This window comes from Falco peregrinus, chromosome 9, assembly GCF_023634155.1.
Source record: "Falco peregrinus isolate bFalPer1 chromosome 9, bFalPer1.pri, whole genome shotgun sequence".
Lineage (NCBI taxonomy): Eukaryota > Metazoa > Chordata > Aves > Falconiformes > Falconidae > Falco > Falco peregrinus.
The window spans coordinates 8,209,465-8,228,660 of NC_073729.1; the positions used below are offsets into that span (position 1 = coordinate 8,209,465).

Genomic DNA, 19,196 nt, shown 5'->3' on the forward strand with positions numbered 1-19,196 from the left:
GAATTTCTTGAATACTACATAAAACCTTGAATATTAAAAAAAAAGTTCCCGGTGAGTATGCTCCCATGATTGTCACAACATCTTTACCCGAGAACCTGTGTAGAAAGATCATGACAAAATTAGAACCTGTGCTGAAAGATGCTGTCTTGAAAGAAGTTTTCACAGAATTGGCTCACAAACTCATTGGAGGTAACTTCATGTACTGACACATGCACAGAGCTGTCAGCCTGTCCCCGAGACAGAAGCAAAACACTTCCACTCTTCACTTACCATTGTGCTTTCATTATTACCATTCCCGAATTTAGCCCTGCAGGTCCTGGAACATAATGTACTTCATCTCATACACAAATGTTGGCATGGAAACCATGTAGGTGAAACTGAACTGTTCTGCAGATGGTAATTGCTGAAGGACAAACAGCCAGATGCTTTGGGAGGGAAATAACACAATTGCTGTCAGCCCCAGGTCTCGGAGGATACCTGCAAATGTCATTGGTAATCCTGAAGATGCATTTCTAGGAACAGTTAAGAACTTTGTTCTTGGTCTTCCACCTCCTAGTGTTGTTCTACCGCATTTTTCTCCCTTAAAGGAAGAAAGAGGTGCTAGTCACCTGTTCTCCTGCTGGTCCCTCCCTACCTGATTCCTAGCTGCTTTTTCAGGTGATAACAGGCTCAGACACATTCAAGCTCAAAGTAGCTGTTTTCAAATTGCTTAACTTCACAGTTCTGCTGCCTATATTTGAACACAAGAAAGCATATGTCCCCAAAAACTCCTGTAGCTTTTTATGGCTATCTTAATTACTATAATTGATTAGATGCTGACAGGCATGACTTTTGGTACTATCCCTCACACAATTTACATGCAAACTGATGGATTTGTAGGACTTCCATCATAAGCTGGGGCTTAGACATCTGTAGCTGAAAAAGCACTTTGGGTTTGCTGGAACAGCTACTTATGTATTTTTAACTCTTCCCTGCCCCATTCCTTTCACATGGTGTGTTTCAGTTGGCCTTATGTCAGGCTGAAGGAATGGCTTGGGGATGCTGAGCTGATGTAATTGGTCCCCAGAAGGGAGAGGCTCCCCTCCCTCTTGACTTCACATTCCTGCTTTTTCCTTTGCTGGCCCTAGCCCTCACTTGAAGCTCTTTGTGAGTTGAATCATCTCTCTAGACGGGGAGGAAAACAGACGAGCTGGAATAACTTTCTGGGACCTGTGTGAGTTAAATCAGCTTGCAGAAAGATTCAAGTGCCAGAGCCCGAAGCATGGGAAGGGGTGGGACTGTGGCTCTGAGCAGAGCAGGGAGGAGTTGGGGTGGGGGGAAGAAAGTGAGACCTCGCCTTTTGGCAGCAGCAAGCAGTTAGATGTTATCAGCTGCATGTTAAACACAGCCCCAGTCTCCACTGCATAGGTGGGGTTGTTTCTGCTCTGTCATGTGAACTTTCGATGCAGGCATCCAGTCAGTGAGGTGGACCAGCTTGCTGATCTGGCTCAGAATTAATCCTGCCACCATGTCTCCCAAGTATGGGAAAACTTCAGCCTGAGAAGCAGGGTCACCCTGCTCTGGCTACAGGCTTGCTGCGCAGGCGGCTGCGATGGCAAAGGCAGGAGTGCTCCCTCACCTTGGTTAGGCGTGCTGGGGTGGGAAGGAGCTGTGGGGTGTCCCCAGGCTGTAATTCTGGGGCAAAAATGTGAGAAGTGCCATTTTTGCATTTTCGGTCTGCTGGTGTGTCAGGCCCTACTTGTTAACACCAAAAAACCTGGTCAGCCAAGCTAGAGTCACGCTGCAGTCCTCTCACTTCAGCTGGCGGTTTGACAAGAAGTTGTCATAGCTGTCTTGTTTAATCACAAATGTATGTTTTTCAGCTTCAGAATTTAAGTAGCATTTTTAGAAGTTCATGTAGCTGGCATGAGTTTTTTAGAGCAAAACCTACTTATACTAGGTATCTTCCTTCCTTTCCTGAAAGGCAGGAGGCAAACCAGTGAAAAAATAGAGAGCACACACTACCTCTGGGAGGCTGACATGAAGTTAATTTAGCGCACTTTGATCAGCAAACGACACTAAGAACGAACACACAAATCTCGCTGGGTCCAGAAAGAGTTAATTAAATGTGTAGGAAAGTGTTGGGTGTCTCAAGGGTCTGGCCACACCTTTACACAAGTAACTGTTTTGTAGTTGAACACAGTACTGAGTACTATCTTGATACTGTGAAGTTGGAAGCAAATGATGTGTAACTAATGATCCCTGTGTGGTGGCGACTGTTTCTCAGTAAATACATGAACTGAGTTGTACAGCAGAGGCGCACAAACAATAGCGTGGTCCTGATGAGGTGTTGGGGCGCACCAAAGGTGTAGTCTAGAATAGTGGTGGCCGTAATGTGCTGTAGGTCAACTCACAGGTGTTTTTGGAAGGAGAGAGGTGAAAGGAAGTTTGAGGTAGCGATTTGCTAGGGTAGTAACTGTGTAGACAAATGGAGTTAAGCAGGCGGCTTGTAATTTTGTCCCCTTTGTTGTATGGGAGGCAAAGTCCTCAATATCCACAGGTGAGGCTGACAAAGAGAAATGAGTTATTAGAGGATGAGCAAGCATTGATCTTTAGAACATCCTTGCATGAGAAGGAATAAAGTTACCAGTGTTTCCAGATTCCCTAAGCAGTCACAGATTGGTGACTGTGAAGCCAAAATTGAAACACCATGTCTCATTGCTCTTTCCTTAAAGTAAATGCAGCATAGCAATCTTTCTTAGGTGAGTTAATTCCGTACAACTCAACACTGGGTGTTTCTACAGTAAGACAGTTCAGTAGAGCACCAGATGTTTTAGTAATAACCACTAGTGATGGAGGAGTAGACTTGTCAGTGCAGGATATGTATGACTTTTTGTAGGTAACTACGAACTTAAACTGGGTCAAGTCTGATCATTCCCCAGATGGCAGGGTTTCAAGGAAAATCCAGGTTGCAATGGGAAAGGGCTTGGGTTTCATGAAACTTTGGTTTTGCTTTTGCATCTGAGAGGCCAAGCGCTAAGATCATCCGTGCCTTTAAAGCAAGGTTTTCAAGATTGCTCCGTGCAACTCCAGTTTACGCATGGGCAGATGATGGGCAAAGCTGATGATGCCAGGCCAGCAGCCTTGCGCTTTGACCGGGATTGGCGTCAGCCCAGGTGCTGGCAGGCAGGCAGTTCATGTGATGGTTTTGCAGAGTCACTGTTTCACAGCTAGCTTGGGCTGAGGTCGCTTATTCCAGGGGGTGGGTGGGTACAGGGACCCGGGTGGTGGCCTGCCCAAGCAGATTTAACGCTTTGTTTTGCCCTTTTTCTTAACTATTGTGATAGTTAAGATTCATACAAGTGCGATAATTTCTTGAGGTGGTAGATTTCATGGCCATATGCAGTGGTGCCAGTGTTATCACAGGTGGGCCGTACCTTCGGGTCTTCCCGTGGCTTGTCTGATTTTGAGCTTTATAGAGAACTAGCAACCAGGCACCTATCTGATGCAGCATTTGAATACAGCAAGTCGGTCCATCTGAGTACGTGTCAGTGCTTCCTAACCACGGTTTGTGTGTACCAAAGTGGCTTCTTATATGAGAACGCAGACAAAATAGAATTAGTGGGTAGTGAGCTGCCCTTACGGGAAAGCATTACGGTGGCTGCTGTAAATGTGAACGAGCAACACTCGTGAGTGGGCTGGTGAGGCAGGAAATCAGGATGACAGACAGATGAGCTCTTTAGGAGTGGTGGAGCCCTTGGCAGACGTGGGCAATGTTTCTGTGCAGGGAGCACTGCAGGGTGACCACAAGGAAGAAGAAAGGGGTTCCTGGCAAATTTGAGGAAGCGCTTAACCGTTACCTGCTGACACAAGTAGTCTTGCCTAAGTGTCCAGGCAAAATAAAGATGTGGTGTTACGTTAGGCAGCCTTGTAAGCTGCTTTAGGTGGAGAAAAGAGTAGAAACTTCAGAAATTAATGTATTTCTGACAGTTCTCAGATACGATAGTGAAGGGTGTGTGTGTGTGACATGTTCGCAGGATGCTTGTGCAGGAACTCAAGTGGAAACTGTTTGAGTGAGAAGATTGTTAAGTTGGGGAGTGGGGGAATAAGCTTTCCTGTGTTTGACTTGCTCACATCATCTATAATTGGGGAAACTTTTACCAAATGTCTGAACAGTGTGAATGAATGATATCCAAAATCAAGTGGTAAAATACCCTGTAAGAAAGGATAAGCACCGTAAGTGATTCCCATTCGTATTCAGCCTTGAACTTACCAAAACTAAGATATTTTTCACTGCAGAACCAACACACACGTATCTACGTGCACATTTACTACCAGAAAATCTGTGGTTGTCTTTACATCTGTCAAAATATAATACAGTGTTCTTTGAAGAAAAAGGATTTAGTTTTATTTTGCTGGTGATGTTTAATAAGCTCTCCCATCGTGCTTACTGAAAAACCTGTCAGATACAGGGTTGTCGTACTTGAAAAGGGAGAATAAAAAAACAAATGTTCATATTTTTGTTTTCAAGCACTTCTATGTTTGTGCTTGGTACAATTCCCTCAGTTTTGAAAATGGGACTGGTATGTTCTGGCCTCTAATTTACGGCTTGGGCACTGCAAATGCTTATGTAGTATGCCCCAAACTAAAGATACTTTTTTAAACTGACTTTGTTGAGGTCACTAAAATTGACCACAAGCTACTTGTCAATCCTACAAGTATGTTGTCAAAAGGATTATTTTGGAATTAAACAATTCCAGATGGTCTACTAAATGGAGTAAGGACTTCACTGTTGCATCTATAACATTTAAAATGCAGAATATTGTGGAAATGCAGTCTGACTTTATTACAGTGTTAGTTTTGTTTTATACCTCTAATGTGCTTTAGATACAATAATGAAGAAAGTAGTAACCACATGTGTTTAGAGACTGGATTCAGTTTCTCCTCAGGACTGTACATTCCTTCCCAATTATTTTTATTAGGCTTTAGCCTCTCACTTCCTGGGGCTACAGTAGACTGTGCAGGGATGAAGAAAAGTAAAATGGTTTTGCAGAACCTGCCGTATCTGTGCTTTAACATACTTTTGTTTAAGTGAGGCAGAGATGCATAGAAGGTTCTGGAAGCCCTGATACAAACTTTGGGGGATTCTGCAATGTCATTGATGTGCCAGAAAACAGCTGTGAATGTTTCTCAGAGAGCAGCCTTAATAAGAATTGGAATAAGGATGTTTCAATGTATGGGGCTAGAGAGGAGGGTGTAACTGGATTTGTTGTAACTAGCGGAGCAAAAACTTTTGAATAACAGTCAGATTTCAGACAGCAGTGGAGGATTGAAGGGTCCCAGTCATTCTCACTTTGTGCCCTGCAGTTAAAAATACGGCTCTAGTAGTTGATCTTGAGGTTGGATTGGTTTTGAGGGTGTGTTTTTGCTTCAGCTGGTGGTAAAAACACTGAAATACAGCATTTCTGTGAGTGAGATCAGCAGATGCATCCTGAGTTACTCCAGCTAATGGCACAAGGTGCTGGGGGCTCCTTGTAGAGCTTCATGAGGGTTTAGGGAGAGCAGCCCTCAATTCAGCAGTAAGTGTATGAAGGCAATACCAGCAGGGGTGCTAAGGTCAGAGGAATCAAGTGTTGAGGTGCTGTGTGTGAAGGCTCTCAAACTGTGTGTGCAGCTGCTGTGTCTTGTACTGTGGTGAACTCTGCCGATGCTGCTTTTCTATTCCCATCTATTTCCATTTCTGTAGCTGCTTAATGTAAATGAATATCTGAGTGCCTTTTCAAAACTGAATTTGAAGTAAGTCCTTTTCCTCTTTGTCCTCATCATCAGTCCTCTACGTGGTGGTTTAACTTCTCTCTGTGAAAGCAGTGTAATCTTTGACACTTCTTCCACAAGCCATTGTCTTGGCAAGAGCTGGTGTACTGCCTCTTATCGCTGAAAGCTGCCCTTTCCTCCCCGGCCCTGTGGGTGACCTTTCTGTTGAAGCCTCACATGCCTGATGCAGCTCAGGGTGGCCTTCTGTTGTCTGACCTCGCTGCTTTCTACTTCATCCAAAAATACGCAGTGATCTCCTTTTGGGTTTGCCCTGTGACTGACTTATTCCTCCTTCCTATAATGGTCCGCTAGCTTCCTGCCTTCTGCTTCATCACTTAAACTTTATAGCAACTTCTTCTGACGCTCATTATTTCCTCTTCATCTCCCTTTCCTCTGTCCCAAGGAGTCAAGAGGTAGACAAGGTTTCTTCAGTATCTCTGTATAGTCTGAAGGTCTCACGGATTTTTTAGATCTTTTGTAATTAAGCTATATTTATAACTGGCTGTATCAATATTGTGCTGTGTCATAAGCAGGTTTTTTTAACGACTCCTCTAAAGATTCAGAAGTTCTTGTTTTAAAAGTAGTCATCTGATTATTTTTTTTCTTTTTCTCTAGACTTAGTTGGGAGAGAGAGAAGGTGAACTTAGCAATAGTATTCGCAGGTTTGTTAGTAGTCCAGCAGATGTTGGCTGAAGCCCTTGCTTTGAAGAGTGAGGGACTCTTGTCTGCCTGTGAAGGAAAACTTGGTGGCGTTACGTGGAGCTGAAGCAAAGACAAGGCAGCTGCAGTGAGGGAAATGCCTCAGAGGGCCAGTCTCTGTCAATTGCAGAAACTTTTAAGTCTTCACTTGCACTTGAAAACATTCATTGCATGGATTTGTTCCTCAGTTGCATTACGTGGACAGTGTGGAAGCTATTTTGTGGCCAGATAAGCATTATTGTTTGAAGGGAAATACATCCTTAACGTGTATGTGCAGTGTCTGCTGATAGGAGTATGCCTGCAGAAGCCTTGAACTTAATGACTGATGTGTGTTACAGGTGACGCAAGAGGAAGGTCAGCAGCTAGCGCGGCAACTAAAAGTAACGTACATGGAAGCCTCAGCAAAAATCAGATTGAATGTAGACCAAGCTTTTCATGAACTTGTCAGAGTTATAAGGTATGATCACTTGAGACCAGATAATTAATGCCCCTAATTTAATGGATAGCTACAGCAAACGTACGAAATGTAGTGGGAAATCACTGAGAAAATTCTTCCTGCTGTTACCCGTAAAGTTTGATCAGTACTCTCCATTGTAGAATACTCCTGTGTGTTAGGAAGAATGTTGATGTGAATGTAATATATATTTGAAAGATAATTTTTTCACCTAAATCTCAGATTTTATTGATCACCTGGTAAGCAAACCTGAAAAACTAAATCTGGGATCTGCCTTCTGCAAAAAAATGTGTTTCTTAAGAAACAAACAAAAACTAAACCAAAATCACAACAGAAATACCAACCCAAAAAAACATCACTAAGTCAGTAGTTTGAGTGTTAAAAGTAAGTCCTTCCTCTATAAGAGTGTAAACCAGTAACTTTTAAATACAGTATTTATTTTTACTGAACTGAAAATGATTCTATGAATTGAATTTGAAATATCTGTTTCCAGGAAATTTCAAGAACAAGAGTGCCCTCCTTCACCAGAGCCAACACGGAAAGAAAAAGACAAGAAAGGCTGCCATTGTGTTATTTTCTGAGAATCCCAAGAAACAAGCTATCAACTGCCAGATTTTTTTTTTCTTTCCATCATTTTACATCACTTCTGGTATTGGTCTAGCCTTATATGTGCATGTCCTAAAAGTGGTCACCAGAATAGCCTTAGTCCGAGAAGCTGGCAGAATAGTTCTTGAAGAAGACTCGGTCATCCTGGGGCAGACTTCAAAACAAAACACTAAGGCTGCTTCTTTTAATACCACAGTTCCTTCCTTCTCTCCCTTAAGAGCTTGCACCTTGTGGAGTTTTATTCGCAAAGGAGATGAAACAAACCCGTGTAGGACAAGGTGTTGAAGTCATGCATAAGTTGTCTCTTGTGAATTAATTTATTTTTACTTTTGACATTTCATTAGCTATTACAAAGACCTATATTGAAGTATAGAGGATACTCCTTAAAAAAAGGAGTGGATTGGCTTTTTTTGCCCTCAGTTAAATTAGACTTGAGTATTCAGCTAGCCTTAAGAAAAACCTACACTGAATTTCATTGTCAGCAAAAATTTTCATCTCTCATTTATGCTGCAGTTTTATTTCAGTGGCCAAAACAGTCTACTGTATTTATTTTATGAATCCAGAACAGCTACAGGATGATTACTACTACTATTAGGATATGGCCAAATACCTGAGCTCATTCTGGATTGAGGCGTTTCAGCTTATTAAGAAATTTCACATCATTTGTTTGGAAACAAATTGTGTCTTCCTTTGTATTTCTGGGTAAGGGATTAAGGAAAACTAAAATTGTAGCTGTTTTTGTTTCATGTGATATAAAAATGAATTTGATCTTTCCATTGTCAGAGATGATTAAATGTTTTTGCTATATACTTTTATACATTATTTTCTTATCAAACTAGTTAACAAGTATTTTTATATGTTTGTAAGCAAATATGCTTTCACAGCATAAACTTGTGTATATGTAAAGATGAGTATTTAATTCTCACAGTTCACTTTTAACTGACAAAATGTGGGATTTGCCAAACTGTGGTGAACTTCTCCTTACTTCCGGTTATATCCAAGAACGGCCGATTATGTGCCTGCCCAACGCACCCATAGAGGAAAATCTAGTGTTGTGTTTTAATGAGCTTCACTATCCCTTACTAAAGACTGACCATTATGTGAATTATTAAACTGTAAGACTTTTAACTGATTGTTTAGTTAAACTGTGGATGGTTGTTAATTTTGAGTTCTGTGGATTGTGTTTAAACAATTCAAGAGTATGGTCCCTGATATTGAAATACTGAGTGGTATTGCACAGTTGTCACCTTACTGAATGTGTCCAACAGTTCTTTGAAACTTGATTATTAAGCAAACCCTTGTATAACTTCAGGTGCTAGAATTAAAGATGATCTAACCATTATCAGGGGTAAGCACACGGCCTCTTTCTGACTGTCTTCCAAAACCTGTAATGTATTTTTTGGGGGTGGGGAGAAGGGAGCGATGGGACCCGGTTATAGAAGATAGATATGCGTGTCTGCACAGCCTTTCTTCGAGCCTGGAAGTAAAGCAAAGCCCTTCCAATTTAAATCATGATAGATGATAGAAGCTGATGTTTGTTTTGACTTGAAGTATGTAGTCAGTGGTCCGGTTGACAGTTCTTTCTGTTCCCAGGCTGTGCTCACTGTAGAGTGCTCTGCCATAAATCTGTAGATGTCTGCTGAGAAAACAGTGCTTGAACAAGCTCCCCTTGCCTTTGCACCAGCAAAGCATTAAACCTAAAAGTGCCGCTAGTACTGTGCGTAGCAGAGGAATTTAAATTTTTAGTGTCCTTTAGATTAGCTTGTATGACACTGTTCTGAGAGAGTGGGTAGCTCCCCCCTTAAGTAAAGTTACTGGTTGATGAAGGGATGCTTATGGATAATGCGTAGAAGGTTCCACAAGAAGTTACAGTGGAAGTATATTTGGGAGATGGATTGCGCTTTTCAAGTCAAATGCAAGAAATTACTGCCAGTGGCAAATGTTTTCTTAAATATGTAGAGCTCTCCAGAGTCAAGTCACTAAATGTGTGACTTGGGAATGAAAAGAGACAAATTACAGCGTGTGTGTTGAGACTGAATCTCTGGAGATGCAAAAATCTTTAGGTTTCATCATTTTTCCTTTTTTCAACTTTACACTCATGATAGATTGATCTGAAAATGAAGATGGTTAGATAAATAGGTCTTCTAATGTGTAACTCTGTAATGCATAGGGAAGGTGGAGAGCACCACACCTTTGCTTTTCCTCATGGGAAGCAGAATAGCTTTGAGGTGGTTGATGCTGAGCAACCTACTCCTGTCTGCTAAGCCACATTGTAAACGTGGTATAAACAAGTTAAGCAGAAGGGGGACCACCAGCTACTGCTATAGAACCTGCTCTGTTTGATAAAGAAGTATATTCTGCAGTGCATGTGTTTTTAAGGCATCTACTGGAAAGAATGCACAGGGAAATCTTCACTTGGTGTTTGTATATGGCATATTAAGGAGCTGTTAAATGTAGGCATTTCAATCCTACTTTTTGGACTTGAAGTAAGTATTTAGAAAAATACTTTTTTTTTGGGGGGGGGGGGCAGTAATGGTGGTCTTAGTGGTTGTGAATTTGAAACAGCTTGAAGTATTTCAGTAATTTGCTTTTCTAGTTGTTGTACCTGAAGGTAACGGTGGAAAGTGGGACTTCTGTCCTTACTGCAGAGCTTGCAAAGTGCAATAGGGACCTTGTCAGTCTTCTCAAATCTTCTCAAAAGAAGTAGCCCCCTTCTATATACCTCGGATGATTTGTGTATTTACAACATTGCCACCTTGCTGCAGGAGAGCAGCTTAGCTGACAAACTGAGAGAGTTGATCACAACTTTACATGACAGAATAAATGCTTAAAGATGTGTTGCTTATGTTTGTGGTTACTTCCGTCCACGAATCATTTAAACTCACAGTTCAGAAATTTGGGGTGCTTAAAATGTATCCACAAATGACCTCCTGCTCCTTCTAGAGCACAGAGGAGGGTCTGGTTCATTATTTCAAAGCACAAACCAACTCACCTCTCTGTGGAGTATTGCACCACTGAGCCTGCTGCTCCACTGAATGACAAGGATTGACCTGCTTATAGGCAAATGCCTTTTTCTGCAGTTGGTGAAGTTTTATGGGTGGTCCAGAATCGGGAAGAATTGCTTCCATGGAAGTACGCTGTAGTTCCTTGTGCCTGCTCTGGTTAATGCATTTTCTTTCTCTGACCTAGCAACTCTTCTGCATCAGTGCTCACAAGCGAACTAATGGATACAGGTGAAGAGGAGAATTTCCAGAAGTATTACATCACCTCTAAAAGCTACTCTGGTTTTGTGACATGGCCTGTTCAGGGGCAGCAGGGCCAGTGACACAGATGATAATTATAAATTGACCTTGATTGTGCAGAGGAGAGAAGTAAGAAGTAGGACCAGTTGTTTAGTCTGTTTCCAGCCTGTTGCACTGGGCAGCTGCCTGTGAACTGTGCATCTGCAACGCGGCAGGTTAAAACTAACCTCGTGTGGTCAAGCTGCAGAGCTGTTGGAGGCACACGAGGCGGATGAGCTTCCTATAAAAGCTGGTTTTGTTACGTTGTTAGAAAAATGAAAATTCATGGTGTCTTGCAGGGTGCAGGATGTGCTGTGCAACGCACCCTGGCAGCACCTGCTGTCTTCTGCAGGAAAAGGCAGGCTCCTCCACACCCTCCCTTGGAGCAACGACTAGTGTGGGTGGCCCTGCAGAAGTGCTGGGTGTTCAGGCTGTCAGGCTAGAGGTGACGGGATGAATGCCTGAGGCGAGCCTGGCTAGCCCAGTGCGGGAGCTGTGATGAGATGAGCTGTTGTGAAAGGTTTAATAAAGCAAAACATGTTTGAAAGGAGTTAGTGCCCACTAATGCCAAGGAAAACTGACTTTATGCATGGCCTTGTGGTTAGTAGTCATGGATAAAGTTCAAGTCTGGATTCAAACAAATCTTAGCTAACACCCTTCTGACACCAGTTCGTGTGACAAGGCTTCAGCTGTGGCACAGCTGTCGCCATCGCTGACTGGCCTTGCCACATAATCTTGTTATTACAAAGCTTTAATGAGCTGATTCCAAACAAGATTTCTTGCAGTCAAGTCACCATGAGACAAGCACTGCCAAAAGTTAGTTGTGCTTTAAATTAGAAGTTTGTTGTCTGGAAAAACTCGGGAGTCTGCTAAACAGGGAATTCATTTGTTCACTTGATGTAGCCTATGTTCTGGATGTTGATTACCCTCGTGCACCAAAACCGTGATAAAAGAAACACTCAAACTGAATTTAGGAAGACGGTCAAGCTGGAGCTGTGGGGGTATGGTAGTGCAGAGCAGCAGTCTTTGCCAAGATCTGAAGGCTTAAAATTGTTAAAACGGGCTGTTGCTCACAGCATCCCAAATGGCAAATGCGCTTGCAGCTTTGTGAATAGGGCTTTGCTGTCCGCTCGCCTGCGTCTGTTGGGAAGCGAAGCTGGAACTGCAGCCTTGGAGCAGGTTCCAGGTTTTACGCGGGAGCAAGTAGAAGTATGTTCAAGGTCTTCATCCCTGTGGTGTGTGTTGTAAGGCCAGAAAACTTTGTGAGTGTTCTCGGTGTTCGGATAGTCTCGTAGAGCTCTGACCACGGAAACGCTTGTGTGCAGCAGATAGGGTGCGGGAATGAGGAGGGGTAGGACTGTCTTAGTAGCCTTTAGCTGGTAAGGTGAAGAGCTTTAAATGAGAAGCAGCAGATGCGGAAAAGACAGTGGATTGAACTACATGGAGGGCATAATACCCCGAAACAACACTGTATTGTGCTGTGCTTGCTTTATGCTTGCTATACTAGACTTCTAAGGCTGCAGTTATTTTGGAGAGTCTGAGAGACTTTTGTGGATTGAATATAAAGGGCAGGTGATGTCCCACACAAAAGCTAAATTGCATTAATGCATGTAGTGTAGTTAGTAATGTTCCTGAGCCAGCCAGCAAGTGGTGTGCAGAACAAAGTGCATAGTCTTGCTGCTGGAAAGCAAATACTGGTGTGTTCAGCTACTTTTTAAACTGGGTCTTGTGAACAGTATTAAGGTGCACAGTGTTTGTTACTCACTAACTTGTAGTAACAGCACTTCATAAATGCTTCTGACCTGGAAGTATTGTAGAGAGGAAGAAGTTAGTACAGTGAAGTACAGGCACCAAAAATGCAAGCAGAGGCAATGGTAAAACCTCTTAGTTCCTTGTCTCTGAGGCATGAATTAACTCATACTAGAGGCAGTTTTCATTTCACTTGCACCGGACTGCTGAAGAGCGATAGTTCGGTACAGATACTCCTCTGAATGCATCTCACATTTCTTATGGCAAATATAGAAAATGAACTTACTCTGGTAATATGAATAGCTTACGCTTTCGAAAGAAAACAGGGCGCTGCAGCAGCACAGCGGGGTGCGGTGGGGGGCTCTCCTGCGCTGCCCACCAGGCCTCCCCGGGGCGCCTGGGGCTGCCCTGCGCCCCCTCCAAACGCAAAACGCACAGGAAAGGGGTTTATTGGCAGCCAGGAGATGTCACTATTGGTAGGCGAACGTGTGGCGTTCGGGGTGCTTAAGAGCTGCTTTTACCAAGATCCGTGTACAGTTAAAAGTTGTTTTTACAAGCAGGGGAGGAACGAAGGACAAGACCCACCACAAAGCCACCGATGTGCAGTGGAAGGGGGCCGTGTGTCAGTGCTGTTCCGGAGTGCGCCGCTCTGTGAATTCAGGAAAATCCGCGTGGTCAGTAGCTGGGGAAAACCCAGTGACTTACAAATAGTGGTCCTGAATAAATTGGTGTGAAAAGCGGGAAGGATGCTTGCAATCTAAACCATTAGGTTAATTACAATATTATACAAATTCTTGATTTCTTTGTAGTTTGCCAAACTAGATGAAACAAAACAAGTTATATTTGAGTATCATTACTAGTGTGCAGTTTGCAGTCAGAAAGTGATGTATAAACACTTAATGGTCAGCTAAGTAATACATCTAAGTGGGGATTGCTGCCAGCATGAGAGAAATGCAGTTCCTCTTGTCCAGGCACCCGCCCTGGCGCTCCACTGAGGAGTGGGGAAATCTCTCGAATGCGGTGCTGACCTTTGAAAGTGAAACAACGTTCTGATGCTTTTCTTAGTCCTACTGTAACTTTCAGGCAACACCTGCTGTGACTTCAACCGTAGAAGTTCACGTGTGCTCTGTGCTCTATGATTTCTGCAAGCTGTAAAATCTGCCTGTCCTTCACTGCCCCTCGGAAGAATGCTGTGTCCTTGAACTGCTGGCTGCTTGTCTCACCGTAAGAGGCATTTTGTCCTCTCTCTTTCCTTGTGAGACTAAGCTCTTCTGTGTCTTAAGCTGAGTTTTATTATTCACAGATAAATCAAGTGCCTTAGTTGCAAGTATAAAGTACTGTGCTGACAATGTGAACCGATGCTTCTACTTTACACGGTGATCCTGCTCATTTGAAAAGCTGACTTTTGGGCGTTCTGAGGGCTACATTGCCAAGATTACTTGTAGAGTACTGCATTTCTGTTCCTCCCTATTACTGTTTTTAAAATATCCATTCAGCCTTTTGTATTTCTGGGAAACTGGAGGCAGAATAACTTGTGAATTCTGTGTGTTTTGGCACTTTTTTTTGTCTTGTGGATTCCTGACGTGCAAGGTGCACAGTGAAGTTGCTCACCTAGCTACTCCAGCTGCCTCTCTGAACCAGCTGTCTTAACTTCTTGATCCTTTTTGTAATTAAAAGGTAGCGAGACCTCTCCTGTTTATCTGCCTCTTGGAACAACCAACTTAGATCATTCAAGTCCTCGTTACGATAACCAGCTTTGTGATGCTGCCAACACCGGGCAGGGTCTAATAGCACGGTTGGGTTTGTAAGGTGCCTGGGAAGGCAGCTGTCACTGCCAAGTCCTGAGGTCTGGGCTGCATCATTGCTTCCATGAGGTGCTCTGTTGTGACTTCTTCCTGCTGGTGTTACTTCCAGCATCTTTGCAGGGCTCTGGATGTGCAAGTAGAGAACACGTAGCTCTTTCCTGCTTTTAGCGCCAGGGCGGGTCCCCTTAGCCGCGACTATCTGACGTTTGCATTTTACTAGGACTGAATCTGGCTTATTCCTCCAGACTGTTTCTTAAATAACACGTTGCAGACAGTTTCCCCTCAGTTTATCTGTCCAGAGTTAGGTGTGACTTGCTGAACAAGGCACATGGAGACCTGTTGCTGAGCGATTAGTGGCAGTAGACACAGTACCCAGTGCCTTCGTTGCCTTGGTCTTGACCAACAGGGTTTTCCAGGCAGTGAAAAGGTACAGTGAGGAGAAGAGCCAGCAGCAGTGGATGAGGATTGAAGTGGGAGTTACTTCGGAGAACTCAACCCATACAAATTCACAGGACCTGATGGGCTCCATCCAGGATGTGAGAGAACCAGCTGATGTCCTCGCAAGCCTCCTTGGTCCTCTTTGGTGACCATCTTTGATGGAGATGAGGGACATTCCTGGTGACTGAAGGAAAGCAGGTGTTGCACCCCTCTTCATGTAAGGCCTGGGGAGCAAGGTAGGAACCTGCACGGCGTCAGCCTCGCTTCTGCCCCTGGAAAGCCACACAGCAAGTCCTCCAGGAACACATAAAAGTGAAGTGGTTGGGAACAGCTGCATGAATGTGTGAATTTACCGGGGTCAGCCATACCTGACCAGCATGATTGCCTTCTGTGATAAACCAACTGAATGAGGGGAGAGCAGTGCATGGGTTTTACCTCAACAAGGCTTTCACCGTGTGCTCCCACCATATTTTTGTGTCAAAGTTAGGACCTTGTGGCCTGGGTGGATGGACAACCAGATGGGCAAAAAGCTGCCCGGTGTGTGGGGCTCAGGGTCATGGTTGGCCTCGGCGGGTAACGGGCTGGTCTGCAGGCACAGTGACATGAGGGTGTGCTGCTTGTGCAGTAACAAGGTGCTACGGGTGTCTGGCTTGGCACCTGTCGCGATAAACATTTCGTCAGGGGCCTGAAGGAGGCAACCGAGGGCGCCCTCGTCGTATTTGGAGGTGACACCAAGTTGGGGAGAACCAGTTGGTAAACTTGGGAGTGGAGCTGGCATCCAGAAGGACCCTGACGGGCTGGAGGAATGGGTCAACAGGAGACAATGGAATTTAACAAGGACAAATGCAAAGTCCCGTTTAAAACCAGGGTTTTTGGTTAAAGCAGCTTATGGCTTCAGCTGAGCAGTGTGCCCGTGCCAGACCTGGCACTGGGATTGCACCTGCGCTCACCGGGGAGGCTGCAGTGGCGGTGGCTGCCGAGGGCGTGCCGGGCGTGCATCGCTCTTTCATCAGAGATCCAACAGGAGGAAACTGGTAACTATGGGCAGTGGGTTGTGCAATCGATGTGTTTTAGGGGGATAATCAGGTACCTTTGTTATATTTTTGAATTTGTTAAATGCCGCTTCCCACAACAGCGAAGTTGGGTGCTCATTGGCAAGAAGTAGCTTGCTGAGCGGGATGACGAGGAGATGAACAGCAGTGCTTTGCAGCTCGGGTTCAGATTTTTTCAAGTGAGCCATGTAACAGGTATTGTACCTTGTGTGTGGAAGGACAGGGTGCTTTGGTCTTTAATTGTGAGCTGCTGCTTATTCATCAGAAATCAGTATGTTGTGAGGTTTGCAGTTCGGTTACCGACTGATCACCTGCCAAAAGTTTCTGCTACTTTAATACCCAGATATGAGCCCTCTGAAATCAACGCTCTGCAGAAGAGCAAATCTCTACAGTAGTTTTATGGTCTAGTGAAGGATTTTGCAATTCAAAGCTCTTCTCAGCCAGAGAAGGATCAAGTGACTTTTTTCCATATCTGGAAATTATATTATTAATTTCAGAACGACAGTAAAAGCTGGAAAGTGTAACTGGGGTGTATGTGTGTTCCAGCATGAAATCTGTCATTGTTTCACATAAAAACCCCTGAGATGAGGTAGGGCTGATAGCTGCGTGGAGCTTTGTTGGTGCCTTTTGTCAGCTCTCCTGAACATGGCATTTGTTTGAGGTGTGGTGGCCACCTCATGTTTGGCTTGTGTCGCTGTGCTGAGGTGACAAAGCTCCCACTTCCCAGCAGAGGGGACAGCCTGAATTGTGTAGGGGTGTGTCTGTCTGGATTTTGTTGTAAAATGTCAGATTAACTTTTTGATATTTTTTATGTACTGCATGTTCTACTGTCCTAAAGTAATCTCAATTTCCCATGCAATTTAAATACTAACTTATTTTGTAAGCTTTAAAAAATAATTTTTAAAATAATAAATTGGCTACTTCACTTTATCCGCCCCCCCCCCCCCCCCCCCCCCCAAAAAAAAAAAATCTGATCAAAAAAGCCTGAGGAGCCCTGTTTTAACGCTCCTGATACTGGGTTTTTTCTCTAGCAAGACATACGGTTGCTCAACAATCCCTGTATTACAAGCCAGTTTCAGCGACGGTCCTCATTACTGCACTGCTTTAAGGATGGGTCTGCTCGGCTAGCTGATTTATCCGCTCTCTGTAGTAGTTACAAAAATCTGCAGGAGCATCATTAGTTGTGTTTGAGGACACAACCAAAGGAGGCCTGATGACCAGAGCGTGGGTGTCATCCTGTGCCGGTGTGGGACCTGGGGGCAATGCAGTGCGCAGGGTGCTGGAGGAGGACTCGTGAGGCTGCAGGCAGCACTGGTGTCCACCGTGGTTTCTTGGATGCTGTTGGGAAAGCAGCCTTTCTGTAAGATGTAAATAGTGATGCTGGCCTCTTTGCAAAAAGTGCTTGGAGGCTGACAAATGAAGTTGTGTAATTTTACTCTGCTCCCACTATAATATAATGACTCTTCGAGGGAATTTTTAGAAGCTGCATTATCCTTTGAAAGGAAGATGAAATACAGAAATATGCCAGATGCTCTTAAGGATGTAAATATCCTCTTTTCTGGCAAAATTGTTAAGCCCAACAACTGTCATGAGCTTTACTTTCACAGGGTGATATGAGGCCGTGTGGAAAAACAAGCAGCAGCATTCCTTCTTCCCTAGTTCCCCAGCATAAAACATTATATTATTCAAGGCACTGGCTTATTAGTTCCCCAGCACAGATGTTAGTTGGCTTGGAGTCTCCATGGCTCGTCCCACTGGTATGTGTTTCTCCTCGTTACTTTAGCCACTCTCCAACAGCACAGATGCTTTTAGGTTGTTTTCTTCTGCTGTGGTAGGACATAATGTACCTTGCAGCCTGTCTGCTTTTTCTTCCTTTTTTTTTTCTATCCCCTCTGTTTTTTGGGGTTTTTTTGTAAAATTATTTAGTGTTTTTTCACAAGCATCTCATGCTTCTTTTAAGGCAGCAAAGCCCTGTGTGAGGAAAGGACACATGTAGCATCTTCCATTGCGACTGCCCAAGTACCTTCAGCTGCAGGAGCGGCAAGTGGTGCTGACAAATGATTGAGGCTCTTAATTCCTACCTCTGTCTGGAGCAGGTGTGAGTAGCTTTGAGGTTCTGCTGACCTGCTGTGTGGACCTTGCTCAGGGGCACACTTAAACCCTGGGGGGTTGTTGTGTTAGGGCTTAGCTATAAACCCAAGTCTCTTTCTAAGCAAGGTCCAGGTATTTATTCTGCAGGAGGATGCAAGGATGTCTGCCCAGATGTCAGAGGGTTTATAACTGATTTTTCTTGAGGTTTTGCTGTTGCTGTCCTAAAATCTGACTGGTTATTGAAGGAGAATATGTATGGTTTGTTCAAGTCAGCCTGACTCTCTCTGGAGCTGACACACACACTGGATTACAATAGTCTCCTGCTGGTATCTCATAAGCGTCACGCTTGCAGCCTCCCCCAGCAGCGTGCCAGCGGCAATGGGTGGCTCAAAGCATGCTGCAGCAATTTTCTGAAAAAGCCCCTGTTTACAACAGTGCTTGGGAGGCTGGGTCTCCTCTGCCTGTGGCTTGGAGTCCTCTGTCCTCACCCTCTGCTCTCCTCATCACCTGGACAGTGGCCAGCCACAGGGCTGAACAGGAGCAGCCCCTGGGGAGGAGGAGGAGGGGAGGAATTTCTTTGGTTGGAACAGTAGGGAAGGGGCAGTTAGTGCCCCGCTGCCCCCAGCACAGGTCCCTGCATCGTCCCTTCCAGGCAGCAGCCCCGAGGGCTTGGGGAAATCCTCGATTGCATAAGTAGGCACTAATTAGCACTGCTGAAAGACTTGTAATCTCACTGAGATTTTCATTTTCATGGCCTTGTCTAGAAAATGACCTGAGCGGTGCTGGCAGGTGCTGCTTTGAGCCCGTCCAATGCAAGGGGACGTCCTGACGATTCATTCACTGAGCCTGCCCACGCTGGTGCTGGGGGTTTGGAGCAGGCAAGCAAACACCATCATCTGCTCTGGCCAGTGCCTTTTTGGCTGGACAGATGCAGAGATTTGTCTGTCTTCTTCCAGATCTCACCGCTGGACTTAGCCTGAACTGTTACAAAAGGGGCAGATTCTGTGACCACAGACACCTGGTGATGGGACAGATGACTGGCCGTGAACATGAAGTTTTGCTGGAAAAATTACTGTCTGTAATATATACTTAAACCTCAGAGTATTTCCAGAATACCTAATCTGGAGTTGTTCTGTGTTGGATTTGGCTTTCCACTGTTAAACCTGTTAGGCACCATCCAGTGACTCAGCAGGTATTTTGTCACTTGTTTGCAGCAAGGTATGTGCTG

At 44.4% G+C, this 19,196-nt stretch overlaps 1 protein-coding gene across 2 annotated transcripts in view; it reads left to right on the forward strand.

Annotated features, from left to right (window-relative positions):
• The window catches only part of RRAS2 (RAS related 2), a 45,909-nt gene extending 37,015 nt beyond the window's left edge, over positions 1 to 8,894 (forward strand). For both annotated transcript variants that reach the window (XM_055813912.1, XM_013298243.3), the window contains exons 5-6: positions 6,831 to 6,949; positions 7,440 to 8,894. In XM_055813912.1, coding sequence (XP_055669887.1) covers positions 6,831 to 6,949; positions 7,440 to 7,527 — 207 coding nt within the window. In that variant the 3' untranslated portion in view covers positions 7,528 to 8,894. The remainder of the gene's footprint in view (positions 1 to 6,830; positions 6,950 to 7,439) is intronic.
• Positions 8,895 to 19,196: the final 10,302 nt, after the last annotated feature.